Here is a 16,134-nt window from a genome sequence, read left to right as displayed (position 1 = left end):
ATTTGATGTGAACGTTTATCCACCCTGTTCTCAGAAAGGAACCCAATCCTGGGATTCACCTACAGGCTCATAGACGGACCCCAGCCCACGGCTGAATCCTGCCCTTTGTAAGGCTCAGGCACGCATTCAGACGCAGGGCTGTCAGCTCCCTCCTGTGTCTTGTGGTGTCAGCCTGCGAGGACATCGGCGCTGACTTTCATTGTTACTTGTCCCTTCATTAGCTGCGCAGATTGCTTAAGAGGATGGCAGTCTTTGGAGTTTGACCTATGAGCGCTGATAGTGAAAATAACGTACTTCTCACCAGAGCCGCGGGAGACTGAACGAGTAACTTCGGGCAATTAGTTTAACTTTGACTATAAATATTCCTCCTCGTTCCTTGTGACACTGTTAGCAGCTCCGCTGGCAAATCCCCATTCTCTGGCAATATTTAAGCTGCCCGTCAGTTGGCAGAGGCTCGGTGGTGCCTAGCGCGAGGGAGCAGAATGAGACCCAGCTGAGCGCAGTAAGTCCTCCGGCTTCTACCTCGCGGTCGGGCGCTGGGCTGCGGGCGGCTGCGGGGCGGACACCCTCGGGAGCGGCGGTCACTGTAGGAGGGGTACGGAGCTGGGAAAGCTTTAAAAAAATCCCCTTGCAGCGGCATTGAGAGAGATACAGCGCCGGCGGTGCCTCGGCACCCACGTGGCTGCGTCTCCCCGGACCATTGATAAAGGCCGGCTTCAGCGGCCGCATTTCAATGCCACGGATGTTCCTTGCTCACAATCTCTGGCGAGGAAAGCGCTGCCGCCTGTGCCAGGAACCGAGGGGGACCGCGCTGTGACCTGAATGCACAAAACGGGCAAAATTTCCACTGGGCCGTGGCAGAGTGAGGATTTGAAGCCGGAGCAGCTGAGCTCACCGCGCTCGTCCCTGTGCTCTGTGTGGCACAGACGCAGCTCGGTGTGGGACACCCCCAGCACATCTGTGTGTCCCTTCCTCGTTGGCAACACAAGAAACGGCTGGTGCTGCTCGCATTGCAGAGGGAAAACATAAAGCCAAGCCTGACTGAACTCAGGTAGCCTGGGGCTGATCTCAGGTAGCTCAGTGCAGACTGTGCTGCAAGTGCACAGCACCCAATATGGGAGGTGTTTGGGGCTGGTAAGAAATGGCAGAATGAGAGTTGCAGAAGAGAAAGCGGGAGGTGGCAGTGGGGTTAGCAGCTCCCCGAGACTGGCACGCCAAAGAGCATTTCTCTTCTCCAAGTTACGTGTGCCAGCACAGCCTCAGTGCCAGCCCAGATGCCGCTCCTTAAGGAGGTGCAGCACCAGCACTCCCAGAAGATGCAGAGGGACCTGGGCATGTTGTAAGGCACGGGAAGGGCTCTGCAGCCCTGTAGGTTGTGCTCTCAGCACTCACCATTTAGAGTGTGGTTCTGGATGGGCTTTGGCACTGCAGTTCCAGGTTGTGGCTACCGCAGGGCACAACCCACCTGCTGTGTACGGCAGGGGATGGGACTGCATCTGAAAACCATCCACTGCCCAACCTTCCCATAAACACAACCCCAACCTAGGCTGAGGCTGAGCTCAGCGGGGACACAGGACACTTTTCAGTGCTGCCCAGTGAAATTGTTGCATTTTCATCACTGGTACATTTGCAACATTGCCTTGACTGTAGGGACGGTGGGCGTGCTTTTGTATATTCATTCCCATTCTGCTTTGTTCACACACCTGGGCCTTACATACCTGGCCATGCCAGCAATACCCAGGAGCAGCTGCTTGCACTTCAGACAGCTCGCTAGGCACCAGGGAAGGTGAAGCTTCCTTGCATTCCCTGTCAAAGCTGCATTTTCCCATATCAACAAACGGGTGAGGCCAGAGGGCATTGTGAAAGCCATGCACAGGGCACAGGCAGATGTCTCTGTGCTGTGCTGGGCCCTGGGCTCAGGGGAAGAACCTGTTGAGCTGCTCCTCTCCCCAGCAGCAGGTGACACCGCCTTTCCCTGCCCCACCTTTTCCAGCATTTTGAGGTGGGAGCTTATAAGTGTCACCTTACAAGCGCAGCAGTAGCCAGAGGACCAGGCATAAGGAGCAGGAGGAGCGGACACTCAGTGTCCTGGTGGTGGTGGTGCTGTGGGACTCAAGGACGTCTCCTCAGCTCTGCAGGGTAATGGAGAGCAGATCCCATGGCTGTGCAGAGTAGGGCACCCTGGGGATGCTCAGGAGCAGTCAGCAGCTTCCCCTTTTGCCACAGTGCTGCAACCACACAGCCCATGTTTTACAGATCTATGCCCAGAGGAAGCGCCCATCCTGCACAAGGAGCCATGGAGAGCACCAGCAGTACCCCATCATCGGTGACACCCCAGTGGGATGTGTTTCCCCAGAAGACGCTGGGCCCCATAGACATCACTATCCTCGTGCTGTACTTTGTGTTTGTCCTGGCTGTTGGGCTCTGGGTAAGCATTTAACATTCAGACTGCTGTTATATTGGAGAATATGGCTGTTTGGACTTCAACTTCTTTTACTTTGGCTTGAATCGAGCCGCACTTCACTGAATTCAACTACATGAGTGGAAGGGCACAGCTGACAGGTCCTTTCCCCTACTTCAGCATGGGGAAGTGCCCTCAGTGCGCCGCAGGAGGGCTGTTCAACTCCAGTGTTTGCAGAGGTACTGAGAGCACTTGTGAGGAAGAGGTTGTGTAAGTACCAAGCACTACTAATAATGTTTTGTTCATTCGGGAAGGAACTGCTGTCCCATGTATCATCTGTGTTTGTCAGCAGTGAGGTCCTGCCAGCAGATTTTGTAAATTAAAAATAGTCCTCACACACAATTACGGCAGCAGGACATCCTCCTGGCATGGCTTTTGCAATAGCAAAAGCACAGTCTGGCTGTCACAAGGCAAGATGAATGGCTGCTGCCTCCACATGCGATGCAGAACTCACCATATCACATGAAAACATTTGAGATCTCTGAAGAATGGGAGTCAACGTGTCATACATGCAGTGTGTAGCACTCCTGATAACTGCAGGGGCCCACAGCTCTTGTCCAAAATTGCTTGCCTCCATTGTGGGTCTGGAGTGAGGACAGGACAGGCTCCTGCTGGGGGACCAGCCATGTGTTCAGTGTGGTTCTGAGCAGCAGCTGATAATGGTGATCCTTTGTTCTGCTCTTCTGCTTTCTCAGTCCATGTGGAAGACGCAGCGCAGCACGGTGAAAGGCTACTTTCTGGCTGGGGGACAGATGGTGTGGTGGCCTGTAAGTATCTTTGTTGTTATCCTGCTTATGCCCCTAGGTTACAGTGAGACCTTTGTCCACGCAGAATTCATTTCTCCAAAAAGAAGAAAGATGTGTTCCGTGTTTTTGCAAAGACCCAGTAACAATGCTGGCTTTCTCCAAGACCAGTGCAGCTGGCTGGCACGGTGCCTCCCTGCCACCTCCCCTCTATGCACCCCCAGCTCCCCAGGGACACCGTGCCTGACCCCTGCATCTCTTCCCAGGTGGGTGCATCCCTGTTTGCCAGCAATGTTGGAAGCGGGCACTTCATTGGCCTGGCAGGGTCAGGAGCTGCATCAGGAATCGCTGCGACAGCCTACGAGTGGAATGTGAGTGTGGCATTGTATGGCATGGCATGGCTCCATACGCACGGCAGCCCTCCTGCTGCCTTTCCAGCTGCTGGGGGGCCTGAAAAGTCCCCAGATCTCCATGCCCCTGAGTGCCACGTGCTCTCCCCACCTGACTGCAGCCTAGAGCAGCATTTTGATCTTCTTTTCCACTTGTTTTGCAGGGCATGTTTTGTGTTTTGGTGCTGGCATGGTTATTCCTTCCCATTTACATAGCAGCAGGAGTAAGTAAATGGGGCGTTGTGTCCATCAGTCACTTTCTGGCATTCAAACCCCCACGTGGCTCAGGAGCTCAGCCATGCTCAGTTACAGCTGCACAGCTCCCAGCTGAGCCCCTGTGTGCTGCTGCCTTTCCAGCATGTCTGTCCCACACAGGTGACCACCATGCCAGAGTACCTGCGGAAACGCTTCGGTGGAAAAAGAATCCAGATATTCCTGGCGATTCTCTACTTGTTCATCTACATCTTCACCAAAATATCAGTGAGTAGGACAAAGTGGTAGGAAGTTGAATTCAACCTGCTTTGGAAGAGTGCGTTACCCAGCCAGGCTGAGATCACAGAGATATAGAATGGCTTGAGTTGGAAGGGAGCTCTGAATGCTGTGTGGTGCCACTCCCTGCACTGAGCAGTGACACACAGCTCCATCAGTGCCCAGAGCCCCGTCCAGCCTGACTGTGGCTCTGTGCAGGGATGGGGCACTGCCTCTCTGCCCTCATTGCAAATAGCTTCTTCTTTTATCCAATCTGAATCTCCCATTTTAGTTTGAAACCATTTCCTCTTGTCTGCCACTACAGACCCTGCTACAGTCTGTCCCCTTCTCTCTCATAGCCCTGCTTTAGGTACTGAAAAGATGATGCAATGGTTGACCCTTCCCCGGATTAACAGAAATAGAGGTATATTTTTAAAGTACCCGAGAAAGGTGGACTATAGCTGTTTAGAGAAGCTACAAAAAATGATTATGTTTCTCCCCATTAAGGATCTGAATGCTTGCTACAGTAAGGGGAAATCTAGCTGTCAACATCCTGAGCAATTACGCATTGGAAGGTTAAGCTGAGTGGATGCATTGTCGTTAGATTTGTATGCCTGGCTAGCTTGCCCAGTTTCTTCCCTTTGCACGTTCATTTCCTGCACAAACACCTACTGCTGCTATCTGCAGGGTGAACAAGAATGCAGGAGCTGGTATGTGCTCAGGCAGAAAGAGTCCCGTGATTTATTGCTGCTTCCCTTTGATGCAGTGCCTGGAATGAATAACAGGAGCAAGCCTTGCACAACACCCCGCGAGCTGCTCATTAACTGTGCAGCACTGCACAAGCTGGAGAAAGTGGAGAGATCTCTGTCTGTGATTTTCCTGTGCACACAGGGCACAGGTGGGCCGGGAGCCTGGCACACACCTGCCTGATCCCTGGGAGCACTGCATACTTGGGGTCCTGTGGATGCTCCTTAAGAACATACTGTGATGCAAATCACTGTGTGTCCATTCCAGCTTACAGGGGTTGGGTAATGTCATCTAGCAACTGAAATCATTTTTGTTCATAGGTTGATATGTATGCTGGTGCCCTCTTCATTCAGCAAGCTTTGCACTGGGACCTCTACATTGCTGTGGCAGGCCTGCTAGCAATCACTGCTGTCTACACTGTAGCAGGTGCGTGGCTGAGTTTCAGGTTGGAGCACAGCAGGTCCTGCTTAGTGCACAAAACAGCCTCATGCTTTTGGTAGGGGCCCTGAATTTCACATTCTATCTGTTTTTGCCATGAGTATGGAAAACAGGGAGAACAGCACGTGGTAACTCACCTGTTAAAAAGTATTACCAGGAGTGAGTTTATGAATGCCCCTTACAAGGCCACACCAGATATGGATGCACGGCAGTCTCTCCTTAAGAGAAGTGATGCTCATGGCATTTGCCCAGTGCAGTTCCTCCTCTGGGCTTTTTAGGGTATGAGGGATTAACATAGCAATGAGCTGCGTAATGCAAAAGGCATTGTCAGTCCTGGGTGCCCTTTTGGGGCTTAACAGTGGCCAAATGGAACAAAGCCATGCACGGAGTGAGCACAAATCCCATACAAACAAAGGTTGCTCCTTTCCCAGCGCTCACCCCTGGTGATGCTGCTCATAAAGATCGCCTCCACCACTGCTGTTTTTCCTCCTCCATATTCAGCCTGGGCTTTGTTTTAGAGTTTTTCCATGCATTTCCCATAGAAGTATTTATACCAGACATCGGCTTCTTGGTGACCAAATGGTGATTCATTCTGATTTGAAACTCGAGGTGCAGGGATGGCTGAGTACGGGCAGAGCAGCACGGCGCTGCTCCCCAGGATGCTGCCGAGGGGGTCGGAGCAGATTCCAGCACTGCTCTCTGCTCCCACAGGTGGTCTGGCTGCCGTCATCTACACGGATGCATTGCAGACTCTCATCATGCTGGTCGGTGCCATCAGCCTCATGGTCTTCAGTGAGTGCTCCTCCTTGCTGAGCTTACAGCAGCTTTAGCACCACAGACATGCTGGGTCATTACAAATGTTTACTTGATTGATGTTTATGTTTTTTTCCTGTAGAAATATGTGTTCATATAATCTTATCATATCAAATAATCTTACAGTAGTTCTTAAGTGGTAAAAACGCACGAGAACTCCATGAAAAATTAGTTAAAGAAATAGGTTCTGAGGTAATATAAAAGATGAACAAGCATCATCTCTAGCCAACAGGTTTACAGCGTGATGCTATCCCCTGCCCAGCATTAAAACTGTAGAATAGATCACACTGCTATAAAATTGGGTTGGAAGGGACCTTAACAATCATCTCATTCCAACCCCCTGCCATGGGCTGGTTGCCAAGCCAGTAACTCCTGATTTTAAAGAATGCTCGTGGAGGATTTATAGAGACTATAGCTATCCATCTATTGAGCAAACTGAAGAGACTAAAACCGAGAGCACAGAAGATGTGACAATTACTTCTCATGACCTGTTGTAGGCTTTGTTGAAGTTGGCGGTCTGGAAGGTCTGCAGGCAAAATACTTTGATGCCATTCCCAGCACCCGCAAGGAGAACAGCAGCTGCGGCTTGCCAAGGGAAGACGCTTTCCACATTTTTCGGGATCCTGTTAACTCCGACCTTCCGTGGCCAGGGGTGCTGGTGGGGATGACCATCCCGTCCCTGTGGTACTGGTGTACTGACCAGGTGTGTCACTGCTTCTGCCTCGGTTTGCTTTTGAGGACGTGTTCTTGGCTGTTGGACTCTGATTGCAGACCTAAAGTCTGCAGCATAGCCTGGACTAGTCACTGTTTCTGACAGCAGTGCAGTAAAATGTGTTGCTTTCAATCCTCAGACTGCAAAACTGCAGAAGCACAACTAGGTTTTGTGAATTATTTCAATGTAGAAAGAGGGGAGAATGTGTCTCATTGTTAATCCCAGTCCATAAAGACGTGAGGCACTCTCAAACTCTTTCAGCTCTGCGGGGTTCTGATCACCTTCACCCCATACTCACTTTTCTACAACTGCAATAGTTTAGCGAACAGAATATATAAACAAACACAGCATGCCTGAGAGCAGTGCGTGACCCAACCGCACCACAAGAGCTGACTGCCTCACCCAGCAGCAGATCCAATGCATTTCTTCCTCTCTAGGTCATCGTTCAGAGGTCCCTTGCTGCTAAAAACCTCTCACATGCCAAGGGAGGCTCCCTGATGACCTCCTACCTGAAGATTTTGCCACTCTTCATGATGGTGATGCCAGGCATGATCAGCCGGGTCCTCTTCCCAGGTCAGTGCTGAAGGAGGGTTCTGCTCCCTCTGACAGCCACTACAGGTTGTGTCCATTCTGTGCAGCTGAGACAGCTTTTGCAGTGCATCAAGCACCCAAAGTATGACAAAACACTGAGAATCTACAACTAGCAGAATGTAGATTCTTCTACAGCAGACTTCAGCTATACCTTTTCTTGTGACTCATGAGTATTTCTTCTCATTTGCCTTGCTTATTTCAGACCTGGTGGCTTGTGCAGAGCCGGAGATTTGTCAAAAAATCTGTGGCAACCCATCCGGCTGCTCTGATATCGCTTACCCGAAGTTGGTGATAGAGCTCCTGCCTGTAGGTGAGCAGCCTGCGCAGGAAAAGGCCAGAAGGGAAAAAACCTGCAGCTGTAATTCAGTGAGGTTACATTGGGCTTGATGGAAGTGTGGTGAGGGACAGCATACAGCAAGTGGTTACTTGGGATTCTCAGTGAGGCTGCACCGATCTTTCTGCTTCCAGGACTCAGGGGCCTGATGATGGCCGTGATGATAGCAGCCCTCATGTCCTCCCTCACATCCATCTTCAACAGTGCCAGCACCATTTTTACCATGGATCTCTGGAAACACTTCCGGCCTCGATGCTCTGAGTGGGAGCTCATGATTGTTGGCAGGTATGGAAAACTGGGTCAGGTATGTTGCAAGGGATCCACTGTAAGGGAAAACAGGCTGAGAGCCCCACGGTGTACAGGCTTGCTGCAGTGCTAAAGCTGAGGCCTCATGGTTACAAGTGATCTCAGGAGGAGTTTTGCGAGATGGACAATTGGAAAAGAAACATCTGAGCTAACAATACTGACATCTTCTTGCATAGGGTCTTTGTGCTGCTACTTACGGTGGTCTCTATCCTGTGGATCCCACTGGTCCAGGCTGGCCAGGGTGGGCAGCTCTTCATTTACATCCAATCCATCAGCTCCTACCTGCAGCCCCCTGTGGCAATGGTGTTCATATTGGGCTGCTTCTGGAAGCGAGCAAATGAGAAGGTAACAGCCCCTCTAGGCAGTGCTGGACACAGTCATCCCTGAGACAGGAATTCCTGGTGCTTTTCAAAAGGCATTTCATAAGCAGTGAGAGGACTGCATTGCTTGGCTGCAAGGTGTCCTTCATAAAGCCTGAAGCTCGTTAGGGCCTTGCTTGCCATTCGTTAGATGCACTTGTGTGATCTGCAGCAGGGGGCCCACATATTTAAGGAGCAGGGCACCAGGAATCCAAAGCCTGCAGCTCCTCACCTGGTGCTAAGTGTGGGGTAAAGCCTTCCCAAACCTGGCTTCACTTAGCTGGAGGGCAGTCATTAGCACCTGTGGTTAAAGCAGCCACTGGGATGCAAACATCCCTCTTGAATGGCCCACTGGTCCCCATGCAGGGCAGACACCACACTACTGTAACAGCACCTAGATAAAACAGCACAAGTGGGAAAAGGAGGGGTGGGAGGCTGCCAAACAAACAAACAAACAGGAAGGAGAAAGCCTAGCAGCTCATAGCCGTGAGAGGCTCACACTTCTTGCTCCAGCAAACAACCCTCCCTTCCTAGGGCGCGTTCTGGGGCCTGGTGCTCGGGCTGCTGATGGGCGTCATCCGAATGGTGTTGGACTTCATCTTCCCTGAGCCCCAGTGCGGGGAGCGGGACGCGCGGCCGGGCGTGCTGCGCTACATGCACTACCTCTACTTCTCCATGGTGCTGGCGGCCGTCTCCACGCTCACCGTGCTGCTCGTCAGCCTGCTGACAGAACCCCCCTCAGAGGAAATGGTGCGTCCACCCCTCACGTTGCTTCCCTTACTGGTGAACGGATGTCCCACGTTACATCCATGGGAATGAGGCGGAGATAAATAATCTGGCAATGGGCATTTCCATCAATTCTTAGTACATGAAAACGCTTGTAACAGCAATCCCTCCTTTGCTCCAGCAGCCTGCTGCTTTCCTTTTAAGGTTTTGGTCCCCTATAGCCACAGTTCCACCCTGGAAACAGGTCAACAGTTGATGTTACAAAGAGCTGTTCTTAAGTTCAAACTTGTGTGTTTAATGCATAACAAACTAGCTTTTTCCCTCTATTTTCCAAGAAATTCCAGCTTCTGGGTCATCTTTATGAACTCTTACTAATTTAGTGAGGAACCATTTTTACTCGCAGAAAAGAGAAATCAAGGGCAGAGAGCACACTTCCTCTGGAACAGGTTTGTGCCAGTTTGACTACTTTTAATAGACATACTGAGGCTACAAAAAAACGTAAATAGCAGAAAGGAGGGCCGGAAGGGACCTTCAGAAATCATACAGCCAATGCATCTCTTGCTTCGAGACAGGACTAACCCGGCGTTTCTGAAAGACCCGTGGTGAACTCACTCCCATAAGCCCCCCAGAGGGAGGTGCCCAGGGAAGTGCACCACCAGTTCGAGATCCTGCCCCTCTTTGCAGAAGTTTTTCCTCTTCTCCAACCTGAATCTTTCCAGCTTCATGTTGTGCTCATCCCTTCCTGTCTGCCCTGGTATCGAGAACACTCCTCTTTTATGAGCCTTTGACATATTTGAAGAAAATTATCCTATCTCCCATCTGTCTTTTCTACTCTAAACAACCCCCGTTCTGTGAATCATTCCTCACTGGCCACGGTTTCCATTCTTTTGCTCCCTTCCCTGGCCCACTCAGGCTGCATCCAGCGATACCCACGCAGTAACCAAAAGTGAAGACCTCCATCCTTCCAAGAGCTCTCAGGCTGCAGATAAAACTAACCCAGCACCGCTCTGCTGCCAGCAGCGGAGCACTGAGCCGTTCACCTGCTCCAGCAGAGCGGGAGAGCAGACTTCAACCCCTCACAGTGTTCTCTCTGCAGGCTGCTGTACTGCTCAGGCAGTCCTTTAAGTGACCGCAAAGCAGTTTAACACCACTCTTCATGCCATCAGATAAGTCGGCTTACCTGGTTCACACGTGGGGATCCTCCAGCCAAGAAAGACCTAGCAGTCAGCACTTCTCCTGACACTGCCAAAGGAGCACGCGAAGCTGAGCGCCCAGCTCTCCAGATTGATATAAGCATTGCTTCTGAAAATAGTACAAATGATAACAAATGTAAGTGCTCCAACACCATACTCAGTAACACCTACAATTAACAACTCTAGGCATTATGTAAAGGCTCTGAAGACAAGAACAGTTAAAACTGCTTCCTCTGGATTTCTGTATCTTCAGGGCATGCTAAAGGGTTTTACCTGACAGTTTCACCTAAGCAAAAACTTAGTTTCTTTTCCATCTCTTGATGGCATTACATATGCTTGAAATCAAGAAGGAGCTGGATGGGAAACAGAAAGCCATGCCACTGTCCTGCATAGAGCCTGCACCTGCTGCAAGGAGAACTGATTGAAAGGGGAGGGTGGAGGAAAAACACAATTACTTTCATGCAATTCCATTTCTGTTTTTCAGTGATGTTTTCTGATGGACTCTAGCAGCAGGGAGAACCCAGAGCCCTGGGCGGAGTTCTTGACAGATCAGTGAAGGAGGATTTACATTTTTTAAAACTTGTACTTGTCGGTATTAGGTACAAACACGCATAGCAATTCATTCTGCATTTTCCAGCAATGATTACCATCACTTGTTTTTGCCAGGCGTGGGACACTGTTTATGCAACTGTGCAGCTGTGTATTCCTCTGATCTATAAAAAGCTAAGGAAAAGATCAGTAAGGTAACGAGGAAGAGAAGTGCAGATCTCTCAGTGCTGAGAAGTCTCATTCTTGTTGCAAACTGATGCTTTGTCACACATGGCCCAATTCAGCCCGAAGCTGGGAGAATTTGCTTTCCACACATGTAAAGTGGAGTAACCCTAACTGGACAAAGTGCATGTGGCAAAGGAAGCTGATGGGCTCCAAATACTTAGAGATGGGCTTTTAGGTTTGATGCTGTTACTGCTTCCTAAAATGTTGGGAAGAGCAGAGCTTGAGCTCAGACCTGCAAGGAAAAAAGAAATAGACTGTACAGCCCCAAACAGATGTTATTTGAAGGGTTTCCCACACCTCAGTGTAGCTATGTACTTGTTTGAAGAGTGAGGATGCACTTCTGCATCAAAACCCTTTCTGCAGGGCCATACTGACATATATCTGGGATCTGCTGTTGGTGACTCTTACACCTTGCTCTGTGCTGGCTCTGTAGGTCCGACTGGCACCAAGAAGGACTCAAAACTGGTGAGGACCCTCCTGTGGCTCTGTGGGATGGAACGCAGACAGGAGAACCCTGAGGATGTGGCACCAGCCAAACCCGAGCGTCCCATGGCTTCCCTGGAGGAGAACCCGCTGGTGAAGCACGTCCTGAACATCAACTTGATACTGAGCATATGTGCAGGGGTCTTCCTCTGGGCCTACTTTGCATAGCAGTCCGCCGCCTGATCCCAGATGACGTCAACTAATGTTAATTGGTGTAAATAATAATAATTAGCAGAGGATTAATGTAATTCATAGTGCTTTCTAAGTTTTATTTAAGAAGACAGACCCTTCTCCCTAACGCATCCCTCATTTCCCTCGAGGAGCACTTGGCACAGCTGCAGACCTGGACTGGATGCACGAAGCTGAGCACAACGAGCTGAGGCGGGAGCGCGGTGTTGGTTATTCCAAGTATATAATTATGCTTTTTGGGGTTAAAGCACTACCTGGCACATAGGACATCTGGATTCTGTTCCTATTTACACATCTGTAACCACACATAAGACACGCGGTTTGCCTGTGCTGTAGCCCCTGTCACCACCAGGGTGCACAACTGACCCGGGGCACGGCTTACAGCCTGGATTCCCTCATCCGCGCCCCGCGGGCCGCAGTGGGCGCGCGGGCTGCGCTCTGGGGTTGCTGACGTTCCCACGGGACTGCGCTGATGGCAGTATGCTGGCAGGTGCTGGGGCTGATACGGCCGGAGCAACACAGCCGAGGCGCAGCGATGGGATGAGCGGTGCTGAGCGCGGTGGCGCACACTGCTCCAGGGTGGGCTGGGAACAGGCGGTGCAGCGCCGTCAAAGCCTTCCGCCAGGAGAACGAACGTGCGTAGAGGTGCATCCCGTCCTCAAGAGGAGAAACGCGGCCGGGCCGCGCCGCCGACGTGCTCGGCTCCGTAACCAACCCACCCACCCCCAGGGCCTCGTGTGGCTGCCGGAACTCGCCGCACCTGCCCGAGCCGGAGGCGTGGCCCTGGCGCGCGGCACGACGGCCGTTCCCCGGGCTCCGCGAGCGCAGCGCGGCCCCCACCGGCGGCTCCCGGCGCAGGGCCCGGCCATGGCGGAGGAAACGGCAGCGGCCGTGCGACGCGGCATTCCGGAGCCGCTGGAGTTGGAGCGGAGGAACCTCCTGACCGCGCGGCGGCGGTGGCTGCGTCGCACCCTGCAGGTGAGCGGGCGGCGGGTCGGGCTGCGGCGGCAGCTTTTATGCTGAGCTGCGCTCGCTGTGCTCTGCCCGCAGTGCCGCGTCCCGCTGCAGCGGCTGTTGGTCGTGGCCCGACTGCGCGAGGAGGTGGCGGTGGAGGAGGTGGCAGGTGGGTGGTTCTGTGAGGAGCGTTAAGGCAGCTGTTTGTTTGTTTGTTTTGTTTGTTTTCCCAGAGCGTTTGTATGAGCTGGTGCCAATGTCGGGCAGAGGCAGGAATTCAGCTGCACATGCAAAACTGTGGCAGTGCTCCATGCTTGGGGCCTGCAGGCAGTGCATCCATAGCAACAGCGGTGTAACTGCACCTCTGGAGTAAGGGAGTAGCACAAAGTGCCCAGAGGTGGCGGTGCCCCCTCCCTGCGCACAGCCACAGTCAGGCTGGATGGGGCTCTGAGCACTGATGGAGCTGTGGGTGCAGGGAGTGGCACCACACCGCATTCAGAGCTCCCTTCCAACTCATGATTCTGTGGCTCAGTGAATGCCAACAGGAATTGGACTCCAGCTACACTTAGTAGCGAGGTTTGGGTGCAGATTTAGGAGCTGACACAAATCGTAGTGCTGCATGCCTCAAGAACCCATCCCCATGTTCCCGTTAAAGTGATACTTCAATGCTTCTGAATAAAAAAAGCATAATTTGTAAATCTGAGCACGCAGAACAGAGGACTGATCCGCTGGAACTCTCACTGTGAGTGCTGTAACAAACTGCTTCTTTTGCAACAAGGTTATCACAGAGAATTGCTTGAAGATGCATCAGAATATCACACAAGAGAACAAATTTCGGGGCTGCTGCTTCTCAGTTCCAGACATGTTCTTCATGTAGTGGAAGTAAGTTAAAGGAATTCCCAGTGGGATCCAGTGGCCTCAATTCAGCTTTATACAAACCTGACTGTTCAGATGCAGCTGACTGCAAACGTGTGACCACTTCTGATTCCATACACTGGTTTAAAGTGAGAACTAAAAGCTGAAGGCAGCTTTCCTCTGGAATTTGCTGCCCCCAGTACTGAAGCAAACTATCCCAGAGCAGGGAGGGATGTGACAGCATGAAGTGCTGTGTTCTGTCAGGCATAATAGGAACATGCTTTGTCCTCAGTGTGTGGGTCTCAAAGGCAAGGACTATTTACAGGAATGGATACTGAAGAGTTAGTTTTTATTCAGATAGTATTTTATAATATGCAGTTCCATAAAACCTCTACCCTTTCCTCTGCAGTCTTGCAGTAGCACAATACATTTTCTCATCCGAGCTCTCGCTTCTCTCCAAAATCAGGGTCCTAGGTAAGTGGTTCCCATTACCTTTTACTGAAAGAAAATTGTAACATAAGTGGTAGGCAGCTCCTTTCAAGTTGAACAGAACATTAGGCACAATTACACTGATTTTTCATGCTCCCTCTGAGTGCCATGGGGCACAGCAGCATCCCATACCTCCATTTGCTCACTAAATCCTGCCTGCTTTTCTGCTCATTTCCTACCCTCCCATCCACCAGTCTGCTCAGACCCTTGCACAGCTGTTAGAGCACAACCTGAAAAAAGCTTCTGTTCAATGATCTGCATCACCCAAAGGCCAGGCTGGGAGGTGTGCAGCATGTACAGCACATTGTGCTCAGGCAACACTGAGTGCAGATCACACATTCCTTGGGTTATGAAACATGAATGTGATGATACAAACTGCTTGCTGTTCTTAAGGACAGAATTCTCTCCCTTTCCACTCAGTGCTCTTCTCCAGGAAATCAAAGTCCTGGTGGTGGGACACAACATCCCGAGCAGGCTGTTACTGAGGTGGGATGTGGCAGTGGCGACGTCTCCTGTGACACATCCAGAAGACTCAACGCAATCGCAGTCTATAGAAGAGGTGGTCGCAGAGTGTCTTACGCTGCTGATCAATGTGGCAGACTATGTGCTAAAATCTGCTGAGGTAAAGTTCCCAGTTTTTCCCCCAACCCTGCACTCCCCCACACCATTCAGCAGCCGCAGAGTCCATCAGCACGCTCAGAGGATTCTGGAGGCAGCGAGGAAGCATCACAAGAAGTCATTGCTTTATTCTGCACTGCTCAGACCTGCGTCTGGCTGTTTTGTGCAGTTGTTTGAGTGAGCTCATTCACAGCACTGCCACAGGCTTGTGTCCCACGAGTCCCTCTCCTGGGCTTTGTCCCTGAGCGCTCCCAAAGGATGCAGGAATGGGGAACAGCTCCAGCCCTGCTGCTTAGGTATCTTGTAGTCCTGTGCCCTTGCTGCACCTGCATCAGAATGCTCTTTGTTCCACAGGAGGACAGCAAGGCCAGCAGTGACAGTCTGTGCACTCTTGCTCCTGAGCTGCTTATCCCAGCAGAGGCTATTGGCTACTTGTGTAAAGCTGAAGAGTGTGCAAGCCCTATAGATTTTCTGAGAATGTATTTGAGTCCCATTCAGCCTGCCCTGGATTCAGGTATGTTGCACGCAGTTTTGGGGACAAACATCAAATTTAGTCCCACAGCTAGAATCTTGACTTGTAGCACTGAACTTAGAGCTTGGAAAACTTGTTCCAGTGCCAGAGCAAGGACCTAGAGCAGGAAGCATTCTTCCTGTCACAGGACACCTGAGCAGAAGGAACTGGGCAGCTGTGGGTGTTTCAGGCTGCAGCAGCAGTGAGAGCGACCAAAATATTGGAGCCTGTCAGCAAGTGCAATGCATCCTCTATGGAATGCAGTTTTATTTTGCAGTGAAGCATTCTGGTTTAGTAACCTGAATGAAATGTATTATGGAACATGATGGAATTTATAGGTTAACTAAATTAGTCCAGTGAGCTATATGACTATTGCTGTTACTTGCTCTCCTCTCATTCACAGAAGCTGTATGGCCCATTCCCTTGCACTTACCTGCCTGATGCAGTGTGTTCCCAGCGTTTCTTCTTGCAGCAGGACTCTCATGTTTCACACAGACTCAAACACAAAGATACATGGTTTCCATTGCAGTCCATGAGACAGGAGAAGCTGAGCAGAAGCAGCTTAGCAGCTGCAGAGTCCAGGGATAACTGCACAGCTGTGGGTGTGGAACTGCTGTCTCATGGGATGCAGAAGTGGGCACATTAGTGATGCACTTGAATAAATACCTTAAATACCTTAAGTTGACAAAAGACAATCTTTAAGTTTATCTTGGAGATGCCCGGAAACCAAGGGGGGCGGTGGGGCTGAGAAGCAGCAGGCCTGGACCCTGCCATCACTGTGCATTGGGGACAGCACCCAGCAGAGTCTCTGCATATCCTCAGGCTGAGCTGAGGGTGCTGCTGCTCCCTGGAACAATGCCCAACACTGCTACCACATGCTCTATGTTTCCCCCTCAATTTTTATTTTCAACACGTGTTCCATTATTTCAGTGCTTCCCCTTTGTGCCCCCATGATGCTTTATTTCCAACTCATGCCCCAGG

General features: G+C 51.2%; 2 protein-coding genes across 7 annotated transcripts; both read left to right on the top strand.

Moving 5' to 3' along the window:
• Positions 1-143: 143 nt before the first annotated feature.
• Positions 144-12,048, top strand: SLC5A11 (solute carrier family 5 member 11). Of its 5 annotated transcripts, none has more exons than XR_016471750.1 (16): positions 144-502; positions 2,257-2,428; positions 3,157-3,228; positions 3,471-3,575; positions 3,758-3,817; positions 3,969-4,073; positions 5,129-5,234; positions 5,958-6,038; positions 6,557-6,762; positions 7,209-7,344; positions 7,565-7,672; positions 7,831-7,981; positions 8,179-8,347; positions 8,896-9,111; positions 9,423-9,533; positions 10,254-10,382. XR_016471750.1 is itself a non-coding variant. In XM_031606602.2 (16 exons), exons 2-16 carry the CDS (start codon positions 2,261-2,263, stop codon positions 11,703-11,705), a joined length of 2,064 nt encoding a protein of 687 aa, XP_031462462.2. In that variant the 5' UTR covers positions 144-502; positions 2,257-2,260; the 3' UTR covers positions 11,706-12,048. The 5 variants fall into 5 exon arrangements, 4 of the variants coding, with proteins under 4 accessions (XP_031462462.2, XP_090007821.1, XP_090007822.1 ...); XM_031606602.2 differs by lacking the exon at positions 9,423-9,533 and adding an exon at positions 11,488-12,048 and having other exon boundaries at positions 10,254-10,416; XM_090151695.1 differs by lacking the exon at positions 9,423-9,533 and adding an exon at positions 10,765-11,528 and having other exon boundaries at positions 10,254-10,416.
• A 42-nt stretch (positions 12,049-12,090) lies between these two features.
• On the top strand, positions 12,091-15,833 carry TEX47 (testis expressed 47). Of its 2 annotated transcripts, XM_031606601.2 has the most exons (7): positions 12,099-12,704; positions 12,777-12,849; positions 13,459-13,562; positions 13,945-14,009; positions 14,445-14,646; positions 14,997-15,156; positions 15,557-15,833. In XM_031606601.2, the coding sequence occupies exons 1-7, from the start codon at positions 12,207-12,209 to the stop codon at positions 15,592-15,594; spliced, it is 1,140 nt and encodes a 379-aa protein (XP_031462461.2). In that variant the 5' UTR covers positions 12,099-12,206; the 3' UTR covers positions 15,595-15,833. The 2 variants fall into 2 exon arrangements, with proteins under 2 accessions (XP_090007823.1, XP_031462461.2); XM_090151697.1 differs by lacking the exons at positions 12,777-12,849; positions 13,459-13,562 and having other exon boundaries at positions 12,091-12,704.
• The last annotated feature ends 301 nt before the right edge of the window (positions 15,834-16,134 follow it).

Source organism: Phasianus colchicus, chromosome 16, assembly GCF_987193195.1.
Source record: "Phasianus colchicus chromosome 16, bPhaCol1.hap1.1, whole genome shotgun sequence".
NCBI lineage: Eukaryota > Metazoa > Chordata > Aves > Galliformes > Phasianidae > Phasianus > Phasianus colchicus.
Note: the sequence above shows the minus strand (reverse complement) of the source record. Positions and strands in the feature narration are given on the sequence as shown.